We start from the raw sequence: 13,413 nt of genomic DNA on the forward strand, positions 1-13,413 counted from the left end.
CTGTTGTTTTACGATGACAAATACGTACAGAGAGCCACGAAAGTATCCGATCGCTGTCGGATGAAATGTTTGAGAATTGAAAAAAGGCAGTTATATTAAAATAATTGTATATTATTAGCAATATAGAGGTATAATGATAATGTATTTCAAGTTTGACAGATCTTTTGTAACGTTAATAATGTTAACACGTTCTGAAAATATCGACTTTACGAACACCACAAATCTAATCACAAGTCAAAAGTATTCGAAGGATTCAAACTTTTGTGAAAAACCACTTCTTGAATATGAAAAGATGTAAAACATCGACAAATTCAAAAAGGCATGCTTGGCTTGGTCGAATCAGACAATATTAACAAAATTGCGAAGTCTGCATTAAAAATGTGTGTCAAAATGTCAGAAACGAGTATGTTTGATAGAGAATTAGTAATTAAATGAAATAATGAAGACAAATCGTGTAGTGAAATTGCAAAATTAAGAGGGAAGTAAGTCAGCTATTTGTGACATAATAAAGAGAAATTGAAAATCACTGGGATTGTTAATAATTAAATGCATTTCGGTCGACAGAAAAATTACCTGATCGGGAAAGCAATATAATTGTCCGAGAAATTAAAAGAGATCCGCGTACTTCTGAAAGTTACTAATTTTGAGAGAAACGTTAGTAGTGAACTTTACCGCAGAATTCTACATGAAAATGATTTTTATCATTTTTATCATTTGGAAAAAGCTTCGTCCTTTTCTCTGGTGTGGAATATGAATAGCGACAAGAATTTTCATAGTACTAAATTGCTTTGTAAAAGATTTCCTGTGTGTTTAATCAATATTTCTGAAGAAAAATTTCCATTAATGTTCTTCTTTTAAACTAGCGTAACATAAATATAGTATTAACCCTTTGCACTCGAGAGGCGCCCTTCAGTCGTCACTTGAAAGAATTTCGAAGATCGATATTAATTAATATATCAAATTTAAGATAATGTAATGATATGCGAAATATCGAAATCAAGTAATTCCATGTACAGGTAGCTCTCCTACAACGCGGCATCCTATAACACGGTTTCACTATAACACGATTCATAAATTGCGGGAACTCTCCTACAACACGACATTCTATAACACGGTTTCGCTCTAATACGATAAGAAAATTGCAAAAACCTTTGTACAACACTGTACTTCTGCATGAGCAGTGACGACGAAGAAATTTATTAAATAAAAGTTGCATTAAATTAAAATAATATTTTTGTTTTGTGTTGCACATACGTTTATATTTTTAATAAAAATTAAGTTATTTATGTAGAATTAAAAAAAAATTTGTTTTTAGTAAAATTTGTTTAAAATTTGTTTTAGTTTAGGAACGTAACCCCCCTTTTTGTACTGGCTCTGGGTCTCATACAACACGGTTTCACACAACACGCTATTTTCTAGGAACCTATCTACCGTGTTATAGGAGGGTTACCTGTATTAATTATTATACTGTTTCTTATTTTCTGCTCAAAAAAATGTCGTCAGCTTTATAGTAGAAAATTTTTGAACTCCTATTCTTCTTTAATCAAAAAATCGTCGAGTGCAAAGGGTTAAAATAAACGGGTTGTTTTGTTTGATATGTAAATATTTTATTGATAATGGTTTTATGTAATTTTTGAAGTAATTATTGAATTCTTGAATTCATTCAACAACATCCAAATTTCTTAAACTTCATTTTGTATTCAACTCACCATCGAAAATACAAAATTTGAGAATCGATGTGATAGTAATTTACAAGAATAAAACGAAACATGACGAACAAATATTGTTGGAACCCAGATTTCAATATACAATACGGATTCTAGCAACAAGGCTACGTTGGAAAAATACAAGTCGGCGGAGAGGAAAAAACTAAAACTGGAACTGAAACTGACTTTTCGCAAATTTTGTGGGTGCTTATATAATGTTAGTTTTTGGTAGGGTGAAGATGACCATTGGCCCTTAGTGAAAGTAGGAATGAGTCAATTGTTTTTGGACTCTGAAATTGGTCTGCGTTTATCAGCCAGGCCCTTCTAGTGACTAACGAATCGTCATCCAACAATATAAGCAATTGGATTTGTGCAAATTTTAGATTTAATATAAAATTTAATTGACTGTTAAAACAAATTATAAAATTTTAATTATTTGAGGAAGAATTTAATAGTTATCATCCTTTTGTAATCATTCGATCATTAAACAATACTTTTCTGTTTTTTTCTAATTCTATAGTGACATGTTTACCGATATTTGGAATCAAAGGAGTTTGAAATATTTATAATTTTTTGATAATTGCAGAGGATTATTATAATCTTATTAGGTTGTAATTGCAAAAATGGAAAGCTGGAAATTACGATGCATGAGAATGAAAGCGAATTTCTCTTAAACAAGTGGTAGGAGAAGAAATTAATGAAAATTTCTTTTTCTCTTTGTCAAAAGAAAAAAGATAATATTGATTAATTACAAACAAATTTTTTTTTATATATAAATTATTTCTCAAAATTTCTCCTTTTTTCCACAGACATATAATTAATAGTAATTGTACTTTTTAATTTTATTCAGAAAAGTATATTATAAATTTCCTGGCCAGTAATGCATAACAATTAATGATTAATTATTAATTAATAATTAATAGAATAATTTCACCATTTATTTAAGTCATCTTGATACGTCGACGATTATCTCATTTCAATTGAAAAGTTTTTTCCATAGAAGGTGAGTTTAATTCTTTAATCACGTTGTATAAGTTTCTTGTAATACGTTAAATATTATTAAAAGACAATTTTCTATGAATATAAATTTGTGTTAATATTAGAATATTTTTTCTTCAAGTATAATCATCTGTATTTTAAAATCTACTATCTCCTGTTTTTAATGGAGTGAACACCTGTTACTGTCTATTGACGTTCGGTACTTTCTATTTTCATCTGATTATTGTACATTTTAGCAAATTTCTTTTATCATCTCGGAGTATCGACACGAGAAGTTCTTCAACATCTAATTTATCCAAATTAAGCGACAGCACTTCGCTTTAACCTCTGAATGGCTCATATAAATAGACGGCTAAGTCTATTCTATTCCTTTCCATTCCATATATTAAAGATTTCGCTTTGACCTCTGAATGGCTCATATAAATAGACGGCTAAGTCTATTCTATTCCTTTCCATTCCATATATTATCCTATACTTTTGTCTGTGACGAAAATCCGTATAATATTAGGTCTGTGTTATACCTTGTGATTTCTATGTGCATAGCTAATTAAAATAAGAAATAAAGTAGAGTAATCTTGGGTTAGTGTGAAAAATTATTTCGTTACGTTACTTTTTTTGGTACTTACTTTTCATTTATTTCTCTACCGTTTATCTCTTGTTAGGTACATAAGATCAAAAATATTTTATTCAAAATAATTTTAAATACGGAGGAAAGAACTCTGGCGGGACACGAATTTATAATTCGCTATTTTAATACTAAAAAGTGATGTACGAATAATGCAAGAGTAAAACGTTTGGAGTATTTTTATTTCAGCGCCGGCGCTAGTGTCGTTGGTAATCCTAGCCAAAAAAAAAAAGTTAAGCGCCCTTTCGTATACATATATATGCATGCCTATAAATAAATTTATAAGATACATTCAAGGACACGGTTATATATGTACATATATGTTCCATGAACGATTTTTCATCAATTCGCAGTTATAAAACGGGAAAAAGATATTAGAGATAAAAATAGTGGTAACTAAAAATTTTTTGATAATTCGTTTTCATATGCTTTCAAAGATCCCTTGATTTTTTAAAATAGAAGTTAAAGAAAAATAAGTATAAAATGAAAATAACAAAAAGTTGAATCATTAGATTGAGCTTCTAGTTTTGTTATAACTAATTTTTTAAATTTATAACATATTTAATTCATGAAATTTTAAATATTTCAAAAGAAAGCATATATGATTTAGACCACTTTCATAGTATAAATAACCCATAACTTGACAGTGTCTGAAAACGTGTCATTTATTTTTTATGATCATGACATAATTTAAAATTTGCTTCGGTCAAATTAATTCGGATAATAGATATTTCACTATATTTTCTTTTCTTTAGCTATTTTCGAGTTAGCATGCTGGAAACTTTTGGAGAAAATTTTATCTCTTAAATTTAGGTTACAAGCAAATGTATTTATATATAAATTTATACGAATATAAATATAACGAATAACTGTATTTATTTTCTTTTATTTATTTTACTAGTAACTATTAATTTCTATTAATGTACATGTACGTATTAAATAGAATTGTGTATAAATCACATTCCGTTGTACCACGTGAAAATTCTCCGATGACTTTTATTTTTCGGATAGTTTATATAACAGAGACTCTAGAGTATTACTTGGACCATTTTCACAATCATCGGCATATAGAGTGGCTCATGAAAATATTCGAGCGCTATATATATTTTAAAAGAGTATTCTGATTTCGACGAAAGTATGTGTGTACGAATAGCATGACAAGTTGCACATGGGTCAATTTCTTTTATTTGCAAATATTACTTCACGTGGCTGAAATCATTAGGCAAAGTTACAGCCCGATCTCTACTTTTCTTTGGATGCAACTGTATAATGATGCGAAGTAGAGCAAAGCTTCTCGAATAAAAATTGTTTAACTTTTGGTGCTTTGTTATCTTATAGTAAAAATTTCTCTTTATGAAATCCCGAATTGTTTAAGGAACAAAAATATTATTGATACTTTAATCGTTAATCTCACGCCCTCAATGTCATTTTTGTCGACAAAAAGTTACTCTATGTGTAACTCGTTATGCTTTACATACACGCAAATTTTCATTAAAATCAGAATTTTTGGATTAGAGAATTTGTTTGATATACAGCTTTCGAACACTTTCGTAAACTATTGCACATTTTATTTTACTTTAATATACAAGTACATACATATAACATCGAAACTGATGTCACGAAATTAGTGATCGAAACTTGGACATCGTGTTCTTAATTTTGCCCAATATTTTTACAATGCTTCAACATTTTTACAAATAATAGTTACACGTTTTATTAATATTTTTCGACTTTTATATTAATAAACTTTTCAACGTTGTTCAACCTTTTTTATTTGTTCTTATCATTTGTAATTTAGGCGAATGAGAGATGCATTATATATTTTACATTTATATTTTTATATATATATTTATTTATTAACTTATTTACCAGTAATATATGTTTCACAAAGCTCATAATTTATAGTAACTAAACCAGGGTACGGTGTCAATGCTTCTATTTCGACATAATGTTACATTGATCAATACGTATTTAAGCTTTTCATAAGGCAAATCTATAAATAAATAAACTTATTACAACTGTCATAATTACAAAGCGGATATTTATACAAAATAATTACATCGGAAACGATAACTTGTATCTGCGAGAACATATATGTATAACGTATATGGGTATATAGACATAAAATAAACGTTAAACGCGTACACGTTGAACAAGAACAAAAAGAGAGAGAAATTCGTGTGTTTATGGCTTGCAGTAAATAGCGCACGTAAATATATATCTATATATACGTGTTTTTAAATACATATTGAACTTGTATAAGTATTGTCTTTTGTATCGTGTTTCTTACAACAAAATAAGTTATATGTTTAATTCGCTTAACTCTTTAACTCCTTTAATATTACCTAACGTTGTAGGTGCAAGATAGCTATTACTCGTATATAAAATTTTACTTAAAAGAACAACTTTTAAATTTACTGTGTGAATCGATAACTTAAATTTGAATTTGTAATAGTATCTTTAATACGATCGTTTAAATTCTTACAATCAAGCAGATTGATATGTAACATATGATATGTTAAATTCTTCTTGCTAGATAAAAAGTGGTAAATAGAGATACAAATTTTAGGGTTTACTAAGGTTTATTAGAGTGCATAAGACTTTTCTTTCAGATTGTACAATTTATACATTTGCACCGAATTAAGGAGATAGAAGCTGGAAGAGTGGCTTTTAACACGTTACTTTCTACTCCTATAAAATCGAATTTTAATACTATATACTATATACTATTATGCTTACCCCTTGAAATTAACGATAGAGTAGGTATAAAACATTATTTTTTAAAATAGGGCAATCAGTTAGATACAGATAATTTATGCAAATAGGTCATTCATTTCGATAGGAAGGGTGTAAGATTTTTTAGTGCAAAATGATAGGAAAAGCTATCAAAATTTCTACTTATAGTAAAAGAATAAAATCTCTAAGTCAAAATAACGAAGTATACGCTTGAAAAAATTATTATAAATAAATATTCGACGTCACGAAATTTATTTTTAACCTTTTTTACAATTTTACGGTTTTCCCGTGAATCGATCGTTCTAAAAGTAATGCTTTAATGCAAATGAACAAATTTTCCTCGCTTATTTATCGCAAATAACGATTTATAGATCTTCTTTGAAATAGTTTTACATCCATTTACTTTAGAATAATTCGAAACTACTGTCACGAAGCAGCAAAAAATAGCAGATCGACTTTGTAATTATATCGACACTTACCATTTAATACTTTTCAAACGCGAATATTTTGACGTCCGAGCCACTCATTTGTCAAATCGATTAACTCCACTGAAAATGAAAAGTAGAAATTTATTTCAAATGTAAAAAATTAAATACCGATAAAGTTCTTTGACACTGGAACTTGAAAGAAAATTGGAAAGCGGAGTTAATCACGTTGGCCTGTGAACGGTTCGTTTCGAAATAAAAGACACAACGACTTGGGTCACTTTCATAATCGACGGGACATTTACAGAATCGTTAGTGGAAGTTTTAAACAAATCAATTCGTACGAGGACAGAGCCGCGAAATTGGCTAATGGTTATTAAATTGATCGTTGTCTTGCGTGGTAATAATGATTACAGTGGCTTTGGTGCCAAAAATCCACCTCTCTTCCCTCTGTCCTCTCTCTGACTTGTTTCTTTGCCGCTGTTCACGCGGAGGGGAGCATTTAAGGGGAAGACCGGTGGGAAGGCAAGGAAAATCTTATAAGCTAAAATAAAAGCGAAACAAGGCAAAGTCCGCGGGAGATTTTTTTTCAGTCTCAACAAGTACTTAGTGGCTATCGTATCGCAGGTACTACTCTCTCGAGCATTGTCCACCGTTTTTATTCCATTGCTAGTGACATTTTAGACGTTCTGATGTTATTATAACGTTGTATCTCTTGAAACTGACACAAGCTAAAATTACTAGTGAAGCAGTGAATATATTATTGTGAGAGATCGTTTAAAAGTGAAGGAATAACATTTCGTCTTACGGTTGGTTAGTCGAGTTTAAGTTAGAGAAATAAGAGAAAAGATTCGTGGTATTCTATCAAAAGTGATATCGTCGTGACGAGTATGATAGAAAATTCGAGCTAACCAGAGTTAAGGTCGTCGAAGTTATTTGTCGTATAAAGATTGTTAAAACGAGAATTTTCGATATTAAAATCTTTTTAATATGAATTTTCAATATGAAATATCTGGTATTCTAGTCCGGCCGTAGATTTTACTCGTAGAGTTTGTACGTTATATGTAAATAGTTTCGAAAGAGTAATATCAATTGTAATTAACGATCGACCGTATAAGGTTGAAAGAAATATAGCGTGAGAATTATACTAACATCACTGACGTAATCGATTTAATTAGATTATCGATAAAGAAAGCATTCTGTTATAATAAATTGGAATCGATGTCACAATCAAACAGTTTGTTGTACTTTAACGTGACCTGCTTTCATTCGTTAAATATATCTCATTAGCTAAATATATCGATTGAGAGTACCGGTTGTAACATCTACTTAAAGAGAAGACTAACAAACATCGATAAATGTACAAAATATGCAAGCGAATATTTGGAACCGACGAAAGCTATAAAAGGTTTTTGAGAAATTAATGATCGCATAAACGAAAACGTCACATTTTCATGAAACAGATAGAAAATATTCTCGACAGATTTTTCCTTTTTTTAAACGATAAAATTATTCCTTGAAATTTTTATTTCGTTTATTTGTTTGGTTGTTACGTGTTTTTCTTAGTAATTACACGATTTCGTTACACAGAGAGAGAGAGAGAGAGAGAGAAAGAAAAATTTAAAAGAAAGAGATACGTTTTAGGCCCAGCTTACTCGTGGAAGAAGTGAAAAAATATGTGGGCAGACGAAGAACCAGCACCATGGGATATCGAAGAAACCCCAGCAGAAGAAACCACTGAGGCTGCTGAACAAGGAGCTGCTGGTGGCGAAGCAGCGCCTGCAGAAAAACCAAAGATCAAATTAGAAAAAATTGAACCACCGCACTACAATCACCATTGGGTTCGACCTCTTTTCCTTAATTACGCTTATCTTTATGAATATAGGTAAGGACTTTAATATAATACGATTAATCGATATAGTGCTTAATATTCGTGACGTTCTTTATGGAGAAAAATGGGTTATACCAAGACTTACATAATGATCTTTTTCAAATTATCAGTCATTTTTTAATTATTTTTAAAACTACAATTTGTAATTTTTTTAGTATCATTTCAATATCATTTTTAAAATTATATCAATGACAAATTACACAGTTACATTTAAAACAACGATATTTATCACGTCATAGTAATTTATATATTATAGTTCTTTTATCGCTGAAGATTTTTGAATGATATAGTTTGAATGTTTAATAACGTTATAATTCGGATGCATGTGAAAGTATAACGACCTCAACATATACGTTATGTAAATTAAAATGTTGAAAGATCAAAGTATTGCATTTTAACGAAGTAACGAATTATGAAAAAGCTTGCACAAATACATACGTACATTCCAAATAATATTGACAATGATTCGAGATAAAGCGAAGTCAATCGGGACTTTAAAATTTCGTTTTAAAATGAAAACTGATGTTACACGATGTTACACGATTTACCTGCAGAAAATTAGAAAATGATTTGATTTTATTACTAATCGATAGATAAGATTGAAATTTCGGTATCTACAGCTATCGACATCGTCAATGAAACACAGTGGTCAATGACTCCTATTACTTTAGGCTTTATTTGTATTAATCAGTCATCAGAATTTAAGCATGGGAGTATCTAGCCAAGAAATATTTGTCTTCACCTCGTCTTGTGCACGTGCCATTTATAAACGTGTGTAAAGTAATAGATATTTATTCCATTAAGAAAGCATTGCTATACTTTCTAATTCATGATATAATAAATTTATTATAAATATCACAAAATATTTATAAATTTATTTATAATAAATAAATATATAAACTTATTATTTACGTAGAATAATCTATAATTGCTCAATAATTGCTCAAAACAATTGCTGAAAAAGGATTTCGTTAATTATTAATTAATTCTAATTATCGATTTCGGGTAGATATTTACGATTTATGAATTGTCATAGGTGTGTATAATGTATGGCTATTTTTCTAATGCAACAAATTTTCTTTCTTCAGAAAAAATTATTACGACGATGTGATCGATTATCTGAACCAAAGGCAGAAAGGATTATTCCGAGAACCTCCCAGAGCGCAAGAATGGGCCGAACGAGCAATGAGGACTTACGACCAGAAGAATACCGACAAGAGTTACAAACGATCTGCCGATATGAAATACATAATTAACATGAGACATGAACCTAGATATTACAGCTACCATACCCGAGCATATTATAGCTTGAAGTATCAGAAAATTTTGTAAATTTATTTTTTAATAATAAAACTGTATAACTTAATGATATACTGACAGAGTCGACACGTGCGGCATAGATGTAAAGTACATTACAGTCGTTTTTATATATGCGCAATCTATAACGATCAATTTTTAACAATATCCACGACTATTTGTTCTGTCATATTTCTATTTTCCGAGGATCCTGTATTGGATATTTTCTAGATAAATCTTCCTACAAAGATAAAGTCCAAGTATTTCTGATTTTTCTTCGAACAAACAAGAATTGCGATTTATGATTAGCTTCACGGAAAGCTAAGCTGTTGTATAAAGACTGTATCGTTAAGTAATATTGTAAAAAAGAAAGTACATTTTTGAATATTTGAAATTTCTAACCCTTTTTATCGATCTATTATATTAGACGATTATGATGCGTTATATATGCCAAGCTAAGCGTATACTATAATGTATATTGCCACTGGAATATTATAAAATAGACGACTATATATATATTTAGGACGAATGAGATACGACTAGCAACAAACTCAAGCGTTTGTAAGCGAATTTAAAGATTGTAGAAAATTTGATTGTGTAGATCAATTTTATGATCGAGTTAGACAAAAGTGATAATGCAAAATATCAACTCAAGTTGATATGACACATGTTCCCGCCCATATTTGATTCTTCTGATTTTTTCCCTCCAATTTTTAATCGAATTCTAATAAGAAAACTGAAATAACTCAAAAATTTTTATTATAACGAAACATTGCTCGAGTATAGAGCTTAACAAAGTCTATCTTTAACGAAAATTCGTTCCGAAATAATATTCGATCGAGTCCAAAATTGTTGTCTTTCCGTTTTGTAATTTAAGAAAGTACGGAATATAGTGAAACTTTAAATATAAAAAGTTTACTTTATAGTATTTTATTTTATTTGCATTTTATTGTAGAAAGTATTTTGTCGATGAACAAGCGAGAAGGTACGAATTTAAAAATTAGGAAAAGCGAAAAGTAAGAATCTATAACGGTGAAATAACGGTATCGATAATTTGCGACAATTTCATTGCCAAAATGGAATTTTTACTAGTGATATTTACTAGTGACATATACATTTATCGTAGTAAATGGATTCCTTTAAAAAAATTCCTCGCGTCGTTGAGATGAAAATCTAAATGAAATTTACAGTTAAATATCACTGCAAAATTTTTATCTTGCGAAACGTTTCGAAACGAATGTTTGAAATGCGAAAAATTATTGTATAATGTACAGTAATTAACAGAAAATAACAGAAAGTACATATTTTAGACACGAAACACGAAAATATATAGCTAACGATAAATAAATGCAGTATGAATGCGAGTTTTACATAAAGAACTATGTAAAGCATCCTTTTATTAATAACATACAAGAAAATTATTCACAGATTCGATTTGCTTATATGAAAAGATGGATGTGATAATAAGATACGAAGAACATGCAAAGAAATAGACGAATAAAGTTTTATTGTTCGAGAATAGAAAATTTGTTTACGTATTTTCGTGCGTTTAATACGGATCTGGCAGTAAAAATTACTTATCGAAAATAGATAGAAAACAGTAATTTTTGTGCAATATCCTCGATAACAGTTTTCCTCGTAAAATCAAATTTGATCTAGAATGTTCCTAGAATCGTGGTATGTCCGGCCGGATATTGATTGTACGTGGGAAAATAAGTTGAAGAAAAAGAGTAACATTTTTCCATTTGAAGTTGCGATTTTGAAAAATATATGCGTGAAAATTTATCAGGTGTTGGCGTACTAATTCAAAATTTTGACTTATCGGGCTTTTGTTTCTGCTCAGGTTTGTGTCATTAAACTTGAAAGGTGTCACGATTCGTTTTCTATTATTGTTACCATTTTATTTTCATTATATTATTATTATATTATTATTTTATATTATTATTTTTTCTAACAAGGATCATGTTCATGCATTCTCGATTTATGCATGTCACTTTTCGTGTATCTTTAATGATACAAATCGAATTAATAGTAAAAATGATAGTGACAATGACAGAAAGCAGATAATAATCGCCTGCGATTATAAATATTATATATAATATTATATATTGTAATATTAATTCCGATCAATCGAAATTTACAACTAATTTATACACAAGTACCTGACATATTTTCAGTTTAACTTTTTTTGAGAACAAAGCCTTAAATGAAGAAACGTTGTTCTTTTTTTATTTGTTTTTTGTTATTTTGTATATATTGGTAATATACGCGACATCCACAGCAGAAATACAGAATATTTAAGATGTAAGAGTCAAAACCTGAAAAGCTTTATAACCTGAAAAGGTAATTCACTGGGTAGAGTAAACGGTGTTTAATCGACGTTACATCTAATTGGATTTAAAATCGTCTCTTATTATTTAAAAATTCGACGCAGTCTCGAGTTTTAACATATTGAATGTAAACAGGAGAGAAGTGCATTAGTTTATAAGTAGTTAATAAAATTATTACCGATTTCGATAAGAAATTAGTTCATAGAACAAATGTAGTACAAACCTTCGTTGTTACGATAAATATACGATAAACATCGAATATATCTCCCATCCGTTGATTTTCCATTCGATGTCGCACTTCTGCCATTATTTATGAGCGATGGATAGGGTAATGCAATGGTTCCCAATCCTTCCCCCTTACATACAGCCGATTAATATGTAATCGAGTCGGATAGCAATCTGTAGACAGTATCTTATTCGTTCATTGTAACTTATTCCATTGCACATAATTTTCAAATTTAATATAATTTGGTTCACTTCATGTATCACCTTAAAATATTCATGGTGCCATTAGTGGTACGCGTGTTACAGGTTGAGAACCGCGAGTTCAAATACTTCTAAATGACCGCTGGGAAAGAATTTCCGGAAATTCAAGTTACGGGTGGTTCTGACAATTTTGAACTAGTACATTTCTAAACAAATTTCTCTGTTTACGTTCAACGTATCGCGAAGAAACTCGAGTTGCGATAAAAATCAAACTTGCGTTGAAAAAACTGATTGTAGAACCTACATTGGTTAGAAACTTTTTACACCTCTCTTTAACTATTATAAGATCCACAATCCTAGAACAACTCTCTTTTCTTTAATCCGAGGTCTAAACTCGATCAACCATCTACTGTGATATCTGATACATCAAAAAGCGGCAAAAAGTCATGTTAGAAAAGTTTGTTTTTAAAACAAATCCCCGATAAGCCAAGAATGCATCTTGGAGATTGCTTTATAAAATACCACACAAAGCAAAAATATAGAACGTAATGTTTAATAAATATCCTTTTTTTAGCCATGAAGATATGTAAATATTATAATGTAAAAATAAAATACGAAATTAGGATTTAAGATTATTATATGATTAGATAAGGTAGGATTAGATAGATTAATTATAAGATTAAAGTTAATATATTGTGGTATCGCAGGATGAGCGTGTTATCTAGAGTGCGTGCGAAAGGATGAATCGTGCGCTAGGATCGTGTGGACGGGATGTTTATGAATGTATCGGATGAAAATGAAGTGTCTTTAGGAATGCGTTTGAGTGTTTGGGCTAAGTGACCCGCTGAGGGTAAGATTGCAAGGAGTGCGTAGGAAAGTGTGATTGGAAAGAGAGAATAGGTATGAAAGAGGGTAGAATGTATGGTTTTAAATAGGGATGCAAGGGCAGAGAGTGTGGTGTCTGTCGTAGTACGTGTAG

The 13,413-nt window shown here is 30.0% G+C and overlaps 1 protein-coding gene across 3 annotated transcripts; it reads left to right on the top strand.

Moving 5' to 3' along the window:
- The first annotated feature begins 7,021 nt into the window (after window positions 1-7,021).
- fln (flightin) lies at window positions 7,022-9,914 on the top strand. 3 transcript variants are annotated; one of them, XM_017897253.1, is made up of 3 exons: window positions 7,022-7,118; window positions 8,136-8,376; window positions 9,471-9,906. In XM_017897253.1, the coding sequence occupies exons 2-3, from the start codon at window positions 8,168-8,170 to the stop codon at window positions 9,712-9,714; spliced, it is 453 nt and encodes a 150-aa protein (XP_017752742.1). In that variant the 5' UTR covers window positions 7,022-7,118; window positions 8,136-8,167; the 3' UTR covers window positions 9,715-9,906. The 3 variants fall into 3 exon arrangements, with proteins under 3 accessions (XP_017752742.1, XP_017752743.1, XP_017752744.1); XM_017897254.1 differs by having other exon boundaries at window positions 7,058-7,118; window positions 8,123-8,376; window positions 9,471-9,913; XM_017897255.1 differs by lacking the exon at window positions 7,022-7,118 and adding an exon at window positions 7,166-7,304 and having other exon boundaries at window positions 9,471-9,914.
- Window positions 9,915-13,413: the final 3,499 nt, after the last annotated feature.

The sequence above is a fragment of the Eufriesea mexicana genome, unplaced genomic scaffold (assembly GCF_001483705.2).
Source record: "Eufriesea mexicana isolate 0111107269 unplaced genomic scaffold, ASM148370v2 scaffold484, whole genome shotgun sequence".
Lineage (NCBI taxonomy): Eukaryota > Metazoa > Arthropoda > Insecta > Hymenoptera > Apidae > Eufriesea > Eufriesea mexicana.